General features: G+C 31.3%; 2 protein-coding genes across 2 annotated transcripts in view; one reads left to right on the forward strand and one right to left on the reverse strand.

The window, feature by feature from the left end:
- Nucleotides 1-7,829, reverse strand: part of LOC107441168 (uncharacterized) — a 140,396-nt gene extending 132,567 nt beyond the window's left edge. Inside the window, exon 1 of the mRNA XM_071181548.1 lies at nt 7,671-7,829. Within this exon, the coding sequence (XP_071037649.1) occupies nt 7,671-7,719 (49 nt within the window). The 5' untranslated portion in view covers nt 7,720-7,829. The remainder of the gene's footprint in view (nt 1-7,670) is intronic.
- A 193-nt stretch (nt 7,830-8,022) lies between these two features.
- The window catches only part of LOC107449981 (RNA polymerase II elongation factor), a 45,838-nt gene continuing 38,757 nt past the window's right edge, over nt 8,023-15,103 (forward strand). Inside the window, exon 1 of the mRNA XM_071181549.1 lies at nt 8,023-8,068. Coding sequence (XP_071037650.1) covers nt 8,051-8,068 — 18 coding nt within the window. The 5' untranslated portion in view covers nt 8,023-8,050. The remainder of the gene's footprint in view (nt 8,069-15,103) is intronic.

The following is a 15,103-nucleotide window of genomic DNA, read 5'->3' on the forward strand; positions in this document are numbered from 1 at the left end:
GAGAGAGAGAGAGAGAGTTTAAATTGCTTTAATTTGAATTACACTCTAAAAACAAAATTCTTAAGCACTACCTCTTTTTTAAGCTACTTTTGTATTTCTACTCATAAATAAAAATAAAAAGTTTGCATTAATCAAATGTTTAAAAATAGCATTTTCAAACTCCAAATATAAGAAAATTTAACAATATAAATGCAGTATATCTTAAATATTTTTCCACGAATGCTTAAAAGATTTTTCATCGTACTTTTCTTTGACTTTTTCCAAAAATTTAATGCATGAGTAATTTATTTTTTGCATATTTAATTTTTGGAATCTTAATAGCTTAGAAGCAGAAAAATCTCCATTTTAAGAAAAGTTTCTTTTCCATTTCTTTAAGTTCATTTTTAAAAGAACAGGTAAATATTGAACAAAGGAAGGGTACATTGCATACAAACAAAAAAAGATAACTATTCACAACCAAACAATAAAATTCATGAATTTCTTCGAATAGTTAATAAAAGCAAATAATGATTTCGACATCTTAACAAAAGACAATGCAAAATGGGATTGTTTTCTTTTTCTTCGTTAAATATCCTTTATGATTTTTTTAAACGAAAATAAAATCTCATATGCATTAAGTCATTGCTTTATATTTTTCTTGAACTCTTATTATGTTTAAACTAAAAACAATTTAATTAAATTTTCATTTAAATTATACAACAATCAGTCTAAAAGCAGAAAATAAGCTCTGCATAGGATATAGTATTGCTCTAGTCCTTAATTAATTGACTTTATAATAAACTTAATTTTCATAGTAAATTTTATTTATTTATCAAGCAAAGAAATGTGATTACACGATGAAATATTAGAAAGAATTTAACTAGGAAAAATATGTAATGTCAATACGTATCCAAAAAACATTTGCATGCTCCATAAAGTAGGATTATTTACAACTAAAAATAATGGTTTGGATATAATATGGAGACAATGGTTTACTTGTAACATCAGTTACGTTCACAGGAATATTCATTTCGAAATTTTTAGGATTGCTAATACAGAAATGGTTAAAAGTAAATTTAACGTTTTTGGAGTAATTAACATAGCCGATTTTAGAAAAAGCAAAAAGTAAATGTACTGGCTAAGTATTATGAGTAGTAAACTTTATTTAATTTTTATTTTTATGTAAATGCCTATTATATATTATAAATATTGGTAGATGAATGAGTTAGAGCTTCCTTGCTGTCTAGCAGCACGCGGGAGATTTTTGTGGTTTTCCTCTCCATCTAACGCAAAGGCGGGTTAGTTCCCGCAAAGCAATCGTCCAATAAGGCAAATTTCTCCTAATACTTGATCCTGAAGTTCCCTTGTCTTCTGAATTGGGTTCAAAATTGCAAGGCTACGGAGTTGAACGTTGGTAATCGTAAACTTAAGATTGGGTCGGCTGTTCAACGACGATTATAAAATAAAATAAAATTTCAGGTTAGAAATTTATGTTATTGCAATATTATAATGAAGTTTCATGTGATTTTATACAAAGAGAGAATTTTATTATTGCTAGAGATTTCATTTGCAAATGTCGATTTAATGAATTGAATTTACCTGGAGAAAAAAAAATTTAATTTAATCTAAATTAAGAAAACTGTAGCGTTTATATCCATTTATAAGTGTAATTATTTTTGGTTCGGTCAAAAGCAGTAATAAAATTGTTTAATTCAAATAAGAGAACAGTATTTTTACAGTACTTCAAATTTTAATTTCACTATGCATTGCGAAAAATATAAACATTTAACCATATTAAGCAATTTTCTATTATTTTTACATTAACAGTACTTTTGCTGCAGGTCCTATTGTTAGGAAAATTTGAACATCATCGTATTTTTATCATTTTATATGAAATAATATACATTGACTTTCATAATGAAAAGAAATTTCATATTTCATCCGTAACTCCTTAACTATTTAACAGACTGATTTAATTGGAATTTGAAAAGAATATAGGCTGATATAATCCAAACAAAAACTATTCTATAGTTATAATGCATATGAGGGCTTGAGTGCAAGAGTCATCGGATGTGGAAAGTATGAAGCAAGAATTAGGGAAACGAACAAAATGAAATAGATTTATAAGAGTTTTAGTCCCCTTATAGTTTCTTTAGAATAAGCCTCATTGCGGTTTTATCCAAAAAAATAAAATAATTTAGGTAATGTTGTGCAATTAATCTCACTCGTTTCGCAACGCTGCTTTTATGTCTTACCTGTGCTGCACTTCACTATAGTATTGCATAGCTGATGTTTGGCTCTAAAAGTAGGAACCCGGAACATGCTGTCTACCGTCCAACATGAGAGAAATCAATCATTATGGCAACGGAGTAACGATTGGCTGAGAGTAGGCTTCACGTTGCAAGACCCGCCTCCCCCCTACATGCCTCAGAAAGAGCCACTATGACACATGAAGATCAAAAAGGAAGAATAGCTTATGTCCATTTTTCTCAAAAATGTCGACTGGATCGCTATCTGCTTCATCTTAAGGATTATTTTGTTTCAGCAAATTAATAACGTGCAAAATCTTTTCGCTCCGAGAATTATTACACAATGAAGATGGGTCATGATGAAAGAAAACTCTTCCTTTCCGTGCGTATAATTGTTCTGAATACTATTATTTATGAAATTAAAATCGATATTTTCGAATTTTATTTGCATTAGATAGAATGGTAAAGTTGTTCTATGTGAGCAAAATAATTCTAAGCCGTCATTATAGAAAAAGGGGCACTTTTTTACCAAAAAATATCTAAGTATTGTTTCCAGATTAATGATTTGAAATATTTTGAACATTTCAGCTTGAATTTCAGCACAATACATAGAGACATCTTGTTGACTATGCAGAAATAATTTTTTTTCACTAAAAATGCTCTTTTGTACAATTTTAAAATGCGGCTGATCATAAAAATTTAAAAATAATGTAAAATGAGTTAAAGCATAACATGACAATTTTACTTAATACCATTGCTTAATTTGCTAAAAAATAAAAATTGGCAAAAAATAAAAACAGATAAAGAATAAAAGAGGATCTCAAAAGCAAGATGGGTTTTTTTTTATAAGCCATTACTTCGTATACGTGTTTATCTATGGTTTTAAATGTACTCTTGAGACCCAGTGTCCATTATTTATTATAATAATTGTACTTGATATTAATTGTACACTGTATTAATTGAACAGTTTCGTAGCTTGATTTTTTTTTATTTACACTTTACAAAGTGATTGTTTGTGTAAGAATTAAATTGGATATCACAGTTGATTCGAATTAATTGCCAAACAAAGTTATACGAAAAGTAACAAATTTGCTTTAAATAATTTTTTGTACAGTTTCATCCAATATAAATATCTTATAATGAAAGTCCAGTGAATTTTATTTCTTGATAAAATGTGAAGAATTATTCCATATAAAAATATCCTACAAAATGCAAAAATTATTAACAGTTAAAGTTATCATTTTTTGTACAATTAAAGTAAATAAGTAAAAAACTTAATCAAGTTTAATTTATTGATTTCTTTTTAAAGATATTTTATTGATTTATTTTCTTCTGAGCTGCATATTTCTAATAAACATTGCCTTTTTTTAGCCATTATTCAAAACTCTGGTCTCGAGAGGAAACAAAATGCATTTTCAACTTACAAGTATTAAGAAAGAAGAGTAAAAAAATTAACAAATAGAAGTCTTTAATGATTAATACATTAGTAAAAACGTAAAGTTATATTTAGTAAAAAAAAATGAAGAGGCATAAGTGAATGAGCTAGATTTTGAACACGCCTAACCTGATCACATAACGACGAACGTTATACAAACCTGACAAGTGCATGTATAAATGAGCATAGAATTAAAAAAAAGTATTCCACAATCATCAAAAATACACCATCAATTTCTAAGAGTTTATCCCATCAAGCATAAAACTAAGATAAGTTAATAAAAATACAATCAGTATCGATGTCTCAACAAATCTTAAATTTAAGTCTAAAACTTCAAATTATCGAATTAATTCCTTAACTTTAAAATGGAGACAACAGCTTAAGAATGAACTCTCATTTTAAGAAAAAAAATTTATTACGCAACTATGGTCGCCGACGGCAACCAGCTGTTTAAAAAAATATTAGAAGAAATTAAAAATATTTTGATTATTTTACATAATACTTGATTATAATATTTTGACAATTTGATTTAAAGTATGTTTACAGTTGAAACTGCACATTTAAAAACAAAGAAAATATATAAGTTTAAACTTATATAATTTTTGCTAGGAAAAGAACCTTTGTTTTGCTTTTCAAGAACTTAAAGACAGCATAACCAAGTTGAAGAGGTTTTACATTATTAATATTTAATTAATCATTTTAATCTTTAATTAAAATGAACTTTTGTAACTTTTTTAATGGACCTTTTTTTTTTAAGCCTAGACAAGAGAACCCATAATTGAGACATAACTCATCTAAGTCTTAATTGTGAATATTCATATGCCCGGTCGAGGCACCTATCCGTTGTTGATGCCCAACCTCTCGAAATAAGGACATCGCGTTGGCGTTTGTACTTCGAGTTGACACCCACACAAACATCAGTACCCATTACTGATAGATACACATTTCAATATCGTGATGCATAGTAAAAAATATTTTTTTTTAATAACGGCGGGAATTGAACTTTCTTTCTTCGCCTTAGAAGATGCCGAAAGATGCTAATTTATCGTTACCCAGTGGGCACTTGTGAACTAAAGTCACGGAGGCAAGCAACATTACCCACGCCACACTGCCACAAATACCCATTCATAAGATGGGCCACATTCATACATTCACACATCAGAAGACAACACGGAGAGAGAAACATCCATGCCCAGAGCGGGATTCGAACCCGCAGCCATTGGCTTCGCAGTCACGCACGCTAACCACTCTGCCACCTGGCCGGCCTTAGTAAAAAATATGAACATTTAACCCAATTAAAATCATTTCTATTATCTCTACATTTGACAATATTTTTGTCACCCAAATAAAATTTAGCATCGTATTCAGTAATTATCACTATGCGATATTGTCATATTTGATGCACCTATTTATATTATCGGTAACCGGTTACCTTTGTAAAACAAAACCTGGCTTCATTTAAAGGATAATAATCTAAAGTTTGATAATTAAAATTTCATTTTTAGAAAAATATGTTGACAATTATTTGTTAATAATAGTCGGTAACAAAAAGTTTTAAGTGCTAAAATGTTAAGAATTTAAACGCCTTAAAACTAAAGTACCTTTTGCGCGAAGCATACTTACCGTTTAAAATTGGTGATGAAGGTTAACTATAGTATTTCTTAAATTTTTGATAACTTATATTAGGATGAATATTTGTTTCTATCACGCGGTTTTACTTTAGCGCTTCGTTAGATTAACGAACTTTATGAATATTTTTTTCCGAGATTTCGTCTTTTTCGATTTTTTAAATAATTTGTAATGATGCTGTTTCCATGACAGCGTACGTTGAAACAAAGAAAAAACATTTTTTCCATGGTGGTATGGTATTTTATTTGCGTCGCACTAGAGCTGCACAATGGGCTATTGGCGACGGTCTGGGAAACATCCCTGAGGATGATCCGAAGACATACCATCACAATTTTGATCCTCTGCAGAGGGGATGGCACTCCTGCTTCGGTAGCCCGACGACCTGCACGCGAAGTCGAGCACTATACGGTAGAGCAGTTTAACGAGGACCAATACCACACACTCTCGGTCCCTACGCAGACTAATCCAACGGGTCAACCACCCGCACACTGACCGCAGCCAGTGATGCTTGACTTCGGTTATCTGCTGGGAACCGTGTCTCAACGATCAGTCCACTGCGGGACTTTTCCATGGTGCACGTGAAAAACTCAAGAAAGAGAAATGAAATATATCGCAATGATTCAAAAAATTATAAACTGCAACAAAAAAGCACCGTACGAATCAATGAAGCCATTCAGAAGATGGCTCGATTGCTATAATTTTCAAGAATGGATTTTCGTATTTTTATTATTGCACCTGAACTAAATGACGTCGGAAACGGACAATTGTTTGCAAACCACACTATAAAAATTTGCAAGCTGGAAAAAAAAATAACTCTGTACTCTCGTTCACGAGTTATCAGCTAACAAACATACAGACTTTCACTTTCATACATAAAGAAAAGTGATTATGTGATTAAATAATGTTCTTCGTCTTATTATTCGTCTCAAAACGTGCTGTAATTTTAATTCACAAACAATATATCTAAAATCAACTTTATTACTTCTCTTAAAACAAGTTCAAATTCTAAAACGAGATCAACCCGTGTTATTCGAGTTAATCATTTTTGAAAAGCAATTCAATTTTAATACTTTTTTTATTTCCCTTTTTTAATGCATAATCATTTGCGTTATCCTACGAAATGCACATTCATTTCATATTGTCTTATTTGACTAATTAGCAAGGTAAAAAACAACTCTGCCGTAAACAACTAAGTAATTTTTAATGTTCACAAACTAATGAGAACGTTAGTTTTTCGAATGATTAAGAATCTTGCATTTTATTTTCTTATTTTGAAACGGATATCTATATTATACATCAATGCTGCTATAATTAATCGATATTTATTAATTAAAAACACAATTTTTCTATTATTTGAGGTAAAGTCATGAACTCACATAAAAATTAACAATAGGCAAATCTATTACGAACCCCCCCCCCCCCAAAAAAAAANCCCCCCCCCCAAAAAAAAATTATCCTTATTACTTTTTATTCGCCCAGATTTGAAATTCGCAATATAAGATCGAAGCATTAAATTAATGCATAGAAAGTGCCAAATATTTGGACCAAATCAAAATTAAAAAAAGCAACGAAATTTTTACTGGTTTTAAGCATGAATCATAAACATTGAATGAAATGTGGAAAAAACGTATATCCCGATCATGAATTACATTTTTTGATGTGACAAGGCGTTTCCCTATTATAATTCCTTTTATCATAAATATAATTTCATTATATAATTATTTTTGCTTAAAAATTGTCTGTTTATCTAGGTATCCTCTACAGCACATCCATAAAAACGGGCCCAATGCTCATGTTTTAAAAGTTATATTAAATTATAAAATGTTAAAAGTTATATTAAATTACGGAATTCTTTTACTTATTTTCTCAGGTCAAAAAATAAATAAATATGTACGCGTTATTTAATGTACACAAACATTTATGTTGAATAAAATATAAAATTCAATACTACATTTTTCTTAGTATAAATTTCTTTGACATAATTTCAATCCAAAACACTATTTCTAAATGTATTTCGTTTCATTGCTTTACATGATTTTAGTTTTGTTGTAAAGCATAAAATAAAACGGAAATAATTTCGGAGAAAATAATTTTATTCTCTGTATTAAAAAAAAATAATTGTATTATAAATAAAAGTATTGTATTAAAAGAAATAAAGATATCAATTTGAATCAGCTTTTACTTTAACATTGCATTATATTTTCTTAAGGAACTTACAATTATTTTAGCGTTATTTAAGCTCCTTTTACTCAAGCAATTATTTTAAACAAATTTGTATTAGCATTAAATTTAAGAAGAAAATGTGTTGAGAAAAAGTAATTTATGAATTAAAATGTTAAATAAAGCTGTAGCATCCACGTAAACATAAAGTCACTAACCTTCTCCCAGCATAATCCAGAGGCCAAAAATCAGAAGCAATCCTATCATAGCGACCAATCGCTAGACGAGAAGGCCAAGCAACGGCGCTCCATGAGAATTTTACAACTCTGAAGAAAACTTGCTTTGACGGAAAACGCGAAAACATCCGATGATCAGAGTTGAAGCGTCGCTTTCCGGCAAAGCTTCTGATTCCGTAAGCAGCTGTCGCCATCTATCGATGAAATTTAATATTACAAAAATCAATCGAAAGTCAATCTTCTCTCGGGTTGCATCGTGGTGACCTTACCTAGTGTTTCTGGTTCTAAGAAGACAACTGAAAACATTCGATCATTTTTTTTTTTTTTTGTTGCTTAGGAGGCGAAAAACCGGAGAGTATTGAATGCTGTCTGGAGCACGTGTGAGTTTCCACAATAGATTATTTTCAATTCTTCTTTCCTTCATTCCTTTTCCCTTTGCATTCATTTTTTTCCTGGATCGTCTCGCACCGATTGGACGAAAAAGCCCGAAACGGGAATAACTTTTCCACAGACTGCACTTTTGTTTTCCCTGCATCTTTTTATTCTTAGTATCATTCACGGGAAATAAAATGCCTGTCATAGTTCTTTTTTTCATTTTTTTTTTCATGGTTGATGAAATAAAGTGCTACCCTGTCAAGGTGCTTCTAAAATATTTTTAAAGAGTTCATCTTTGTATACCTTGGAGGTTAAATTCCCTAAAATATAAAAGGAAAAGGTATTTTTATCCGTAATATTTCCTATTGGTGAAATAATATCTGTATGGCAAAATTTATTAAAAGTGTAAAAACTGTTGCTTTTGAATAAATTTTTCTTGTAAGAAAATTTCTTTATATTGCATTAAAAAGAAATTTAAAAAAATAACAGCCTTTTTTTTATTCGTTATAAGTTCTACGTTTCTCGCTCAATGTTTCTTACAGCGAATGCTTTTTGTTTATTTTTTTCTAGTAAGAAAATTTTAAATTATGTAAAATATAAAAAAATAACCAGCACTTTTTACTTCTTTTACAACGATAAATTCGGTGTTTCTTTTTCTTCTCTGTTTCTTACAACAGCTGCTTTTGCGATTTTTTTTCTCGTAAGAAAATTTCTGAATTATATGAAATATGAAAAAAATAACCAATATTTTATTTTATTCATTTATATGTATCTTTCAACGGTAAGTACTATGTTTTTTATTTATGTTTCTTGAACCGATAATATTTGCATTTTTTTTCTCTTGTTGGAGCATTTCTAAATAATATAAAACGTGAAGAAAAAAAACAACCAACATTTTTTTTACAATGCTAATTTTAATGCTTCTTACAACGATTGCTTTTGCAATTTTTTTCCTTGTAAGAGAATTTCTGAATTGTATTAAATATGGAAAAAAATAACCAGCATTTTATTTCATTTATTTATTCATTTGTATTTTTCGGTGAAAAATTCAATGTTTCTTCTTTTATGTGTCTTGCAACGATTTCGATCTTCAATTTTTTCTTGTAAGGCCTGTTAGGCGATATGTTTGGCCCGAGCCTCCTCCAACATCGGGACGTCACTGTATCTACAAAGAGGGTTTGAAACGATAAACGTTCACCTCATTATCCAGTCTTTGTAAAACACCCAATGTAGGTTCCGAGGGTATACAGAACAAAAGTATTAGAACAAAACTCTTTTTCACGAATACTGCCAGTGAATTAAGCTAATTTACATTATATGAAGAAGAAAACAACAATAAACTACCCGTTGTTAGTTTTAAAAGTTTCACTTATTCTACAAAAGGAAGAATGTTTTGTAAATTTACTGGAATCATACGAGCAATATAAAAGCGTAGAAAAGTTTATAAGACGATGCCCTTCTGACCCCAACTATGATATCAAATCAGGAGCCTTTAGGTCTTTATCCTATAAACAGTACTGTAGTGCTATATATTTTTATACCGGGAAGCGAAGTCACCACGTCAGCAAAACGATTGAAAAAGGGAGTTTTAAATGCAACCATTAAATGAGAGATTCTGTGATCCTAAACAATGCAGAGCTGCGTGATAAAATTTAGCATGCCAAAAAGCCATTTGATTGTAATACTGTAGATTTTCGGTGGGTGTTGGTTACGATTGCTTTGTAGTATAATTTCAGTCCAAAGGGCAGTTCCTGATTTCTGCGAACAACTTGCACAGCCGCTATGTGATTCCGGACTTTAGTCTTTCGCCCATTTTAAGACCTCATCTGTCTATTAACTCAGTTGCAACACCTAACTCCTGCTTGACTCGAGATTTTGAGCCTGATTGGTGCTTCTGTACTGACGACCGCAGTTGTGGCAACGTGTTTTTATGCACTTTTCTGGATTGATCCAAAAGCCAGAAGCAGAGTATTAATATTTCAGCATAGCAAAGATAGAATGCAAGTAAGTGTCTTCTTATTTTATTTTGTGACCTAATGAAATGAAAGAGAATGATATATCCATGCTATTTCTCCCTGATTCTCTCTCCAGACCCCTTCCAGACAATGTTGATTTGGTTGAAGTGTTGACACCTAAAATGCTAATCTATCTAGCGCATACTTCTTCTTTGCAAAAAATCGTCGTACAAGTAAGACTTAAGCGGCTTTTCGTTGTCATCCAATAATATGTAATGTCCACAAAGTCAACTGTTTCTTTGAGTTGAAAAAATAGGACTACGAGATAATATCCATATACTTCAAACTAGACAGAGTGCCTTTTTCAAAGACATGCAAAGAGGTTTTCAGTCATTCAACAAGAAGTCTGACCAGACCATCAAACATCCACTCTCATATTTCAGGACATAATGGCTATTGAAATGAGCTACAGGTGGCGTATATAATAGAACTCTCTACCTATGGTGACACTTCGAATGCTTTCACTATTAGCGTGAGGAAAGTCACATGAGAAAGAAGTAACGTTAGTTTCTGTCTTGATTTTCAAATAGATTAAAAACTTTTAAGTTAGGAAATTATCTGAAACTTAAAACTTCATTGAGCATAGTTCGGAAAGAAAGCATCGTGGAAACTTTAAAAAAGTATTTTTGATAATTAAAAACGAAAAATATTAAGAAAGGGTTAAATACTGTTCAGTCCTTTACAAATGAGAAGAAGAGGAGCGGGAAAAGGGAAGAGTCAAGACATGGAACCGGTCTTCTTCCCAAATGGCGTATTCAAGCGTCGTGATCCCGAGTACAAATGTTATTAAAGGGCCATTCTCATAAATGCAAAAAACATTCGCTGATGCAAACAAAAACCTAAATGAAGAGGGTTTTCCATTATTTATTTTGATACAAAGAATTTTTTACTAGCGATCTGGACAGCAGAGATTTAATGACCTAGGTAGGTTTTTTCATGATTACCCGTATATCATTCCATGTCTTTGTGCGAGAGGAGAAACTTTAGCTTATTTAAGTCATAGAGGTATAGTTTCAACGAGTCTTATGCTCAATGCTCAGCAATGCAGTTTGCCCTGATTTCATTGTAATGGACATGGCCACGTAAATAGAAAGAGCCTAATTGGTCAACAATTTTCAGGAAGGTAAAATTATATAATGGATGTATTAGCCAGCTAGGTCTGCAAAAATCAACCTTATGGAGCATGCCAGTGACGTTCGGAAGAGAGCAATTAGAACTTGCGTTCTAGCTTTGAAAGTTATCTAACACCCTTATGCAACTGAAACACGTACACTTCTTCGATTCGAATTCTTCAAACCCTTTTGATCATCACTTGATGTAGACCGATGTCCTAATTCAACTGTAACATTAGGTCACTATCGAAGTAAGAGGGTTACCCATCTAAGAAATTTATCTTTTCCGGCAAGACGCTTGTGATACATTTTTTCTCCACCAATGAAGTAGTTCATACGCGTTTTCTCAACTTAGGGTTGTGGAAAAAATTTTAACTCCGACTCGATGTTATAATATAGTTTCGATCATATCATCGATGATTGTATCTGTAATCCTGTAAAATATTACTTAAACTCCTTAAATACTTCAAAGTATAAAAAAAAAAATTTCAAATAAAATTTTATAGTTAGTTTGATTTAGAATAATTATTTTAAACAATTTCGTGCCCAATGATGATGAATTTTCATTTTTATGATTCACTTTATTTAACGTTAACTCTCCTTTGATTACTGTGATGCCGCAATTGGCATTACATATTTATATATATTTCCTGCCTTTTAAAATATATTTAATTACTTAAACTTATTTTATTAATTGAATTATATTTAAATTAAATCAAAGAGTTAATCTTTTAAAGCGAACATGAAATATTTTATTCTTTTCTTATCGATCAATGTAACGGCTGACTTTTTATTTTAATACTAATGTAGACTCATTAATTCACTGCTGCGCCTAATCGAAAACAAAACTCTATTTACATCTCTTTATTATTAGTTTCTTACCTCAAATATGTTCCTGTTACTTGGTTACAATAAATCCCACACTTTTGTTGGCGACTTGCAATCGTCAAAGAATTTTCAAACGTAATATTGATTATGCGGGGTTGGCTTTGTTTTGGCTATGTTATATTTCGATAATTCGCTTATTTTGGATCTCCTAACCATGCTTCTCCACTGTCGGTTGGAAATAATGCATTTCCTTTCAATTACAAATTTGTGGCAAACTAGGAGGGGGGACCTTGCCAGCCTCCCCCAGTTATATTATTGGTTGATAAAACTTAATCTACAAACGCTCCGTGAAAATTATGTGTAAATAATACGCTGATTGAACAATGTTATATTAGTTTTTAATTAAGAGATGCAAATATTTAAAATAACTTAATAGCATTTATAAAGTAATTTCATGAAATTACTTTATAAATGCTATGCATGATTAAAATATAAAATTCCTGCTGGATTAATTTTCTGCAAAATTGAAATCCAAAACTATCTTTATTACGAATCACTTTTAACTCATGTTTGTTTGTTATTTATTACTTATAAAATTAAATTTCCAATATTCGATTAATTACCATTTTTTACAGGATAATCGCAATTATATTATCTCATTACATACGGACACACATTTTCCGATTTGGCTAGATGTATGTGTTTTTTGATGCATAAGTGTATTGAAATTGTAAGAAGATTCGAAATTACAAATTGTAATAAGTTTTTATTTTCCTATACCCTCTGTTACTCTCCACCACCACCATTAACAGGAGAATATTTGCTTTATGATAGGTCAGAAATAGCTTTATCGAACTTAGCCTTCGAAATCGAACTATCGTACAGATTACGCGGGAAAAAACGTTCGTTACATTACAGTTGAATTAGGAAACCGACATTTTTTCGAATAAATCGAACCGAAACCATTAGTTCGATCGAATTTTGTTTCAGCTGCATCAAAATCCTGGATTAAAAATCAGCGTTGCCGAACAAGTGGGAAAAATTATCACTGGAAATATATAATGTGTCCCGTTATAAGACGTAATTGTCAGTAATAGTGGTCCAATGCCTCGTAATAAACCCTCTTTTCTGAAAAATTCTATGACTCGTGCTTTCTGACTCCGCTAAGTGCTAGGCGAAATCATGCTTGTGCATTATAATAGTTAAATGGTTATTTTAGCTGTATAATGCCAATCTCTGTCCCTAGCAAATTTTGTGAAAGTCTTCTCAGTAGTTCTGAGATAATCGACTAATTCTGAACATTCTCTTAACTTTCACAGGTAATACAAAATCAAAGTATAAACAAAAGCACTGTTCAATCATTAATGAAAAAGACAACGTCAAAACCGGCTTTATTATCTGAATAAATATAGAGGAATTAAAAGGTGATTAATAGAAACTCTTCAAAATATAATCGTTCAATCAACTGGCTTTAATTTTCCTATTACTATAAAAGGACTCTAAATGTAACCTCCAGAGTTGACCTTAAATACGCTAATTGCAGGGCTGACCTTAAATATGAAGGGGTGACCTTAAATGTGCTAATTCTGATTATGCTATCTGACCCTATATTTTAGGAATAGTCACAATCTGGGAAATTTGGTCTCCATAGTTTGGTCAAAAGAGCGATTCAAAGTTTCGACTCCTTAAGTGACAAGTGACTCCATAAATTTTGAATACGTTTTTGTTTGATCCTCTTCGCGACTATTAATGTTCATACCCTTTTGACTTCATTTTTCAAAAAGGTTCTAAGAGGGTTCTTCAAAAGGGTTTTAAAAACTAAAAATTATCCTTTATTAATACACTGTTTATAAATGATGCAGATTCTGGTTTGATATTTTAATAATGGGTCGGACGACGGGAAAATTGTGAAAATATGATGTAAGAAATTATAAAACCACACGTTCCTCAAAATCAAACTTTTCCGGAAATTGTCTTTTTTTTAACACGTTCATCGCAACTATCGTGCCAGTGTTGGACTGACGCTATGATATTTCACGCTGGGGCGAGATTAGCAGTGAACGTTTTAAACATGTTAAATAAATCAAGCATCTATGCCGGAAAACAAGATTAATAGTTTTTATTATTATTTTTCATTTCCTTAATAATCTCTCTTTGACATTAAAAATGAAGGCCGTTACCTCCGCCACTCTTCAAATTAACCCTACATTTTGCAAAAGCAAAACGCTCACTTCGCGAAAGCAAAATCTATTAGACATAGAAACTTTAATTTATGAAAGCGCGTAAAAAGATGTATATACCCAGGTTAAAATTTTTGCTGGAATTTGTTTGCTAGACAAGCATATAATGCTATGTACCAGCTAAAATACCAGCATATACTACCATAAATCTTTGCTGGTTCCAGCATAATTACTAGCATTCCATACCATGAATTGGCACACTTTATTGCTGGTCCAGCATACAGAAACCAACTTGTGTTGCTTGAATATCTTGCTGGTCCAGCATAATAAACCAGCTTGTGTTGCTTAAATATCTTGCTGGTCCAGCATACATTAACCAACTTGTGTTGCTTGAATATCTTGCTGGTCTAGCAACAATCAAGACCACAACTTGCTTGTTTTTTATGCTTTACTAGCAATAATTCCATAGCAACAGATGCTTTTTTTATTGCTATTCCAAGCATAATTCTCTACCAACAGTTGCTTGAATATCTTGCTGGTCTAGCAACAATCAAGACCACAACTTGCTTGTTTTTTATGCTTTACTAGCAATAATTCCATAGCAACAGATGCTTTTTTTATTGCTATTCCAAGCATAATTCTCTACCAACAGTTGCTTGAATATCTTGCTGGTCTAGCAACAATCAAGACCACAACTTGCTTGTTTTTTATGCTTTACTAGCAATAATTCCATAGCAACAGATGCTTTTTTTATTGCTATTCCAAGCATAATTCTCTACCAACAGTTGCTTGAATATCTTGCTGGTCTAGCAACAATCAAGACCACAACTTGCTTGTTTTTTATGCTTTACTAGCAATAATTCCATAGCAACAGATGCTTTTTTNGCTTAATTTTATGCATGTGA

Source organism: Parasteatoda tepidariorum, chromosome 5 (assembly GCF_043381705.1).
Source record: "Parasteatoda tepidariorum isolate YZ-2023 chromosome 5, CAS_Ptep_4.0, whole genome shotgun sequence".
NCBI lineage: Eukaryota > Metazoa > Arthropoda > Arachnida > Araneae > Theridiidae > Parasteatoda > Parasteatoda tepidariorum.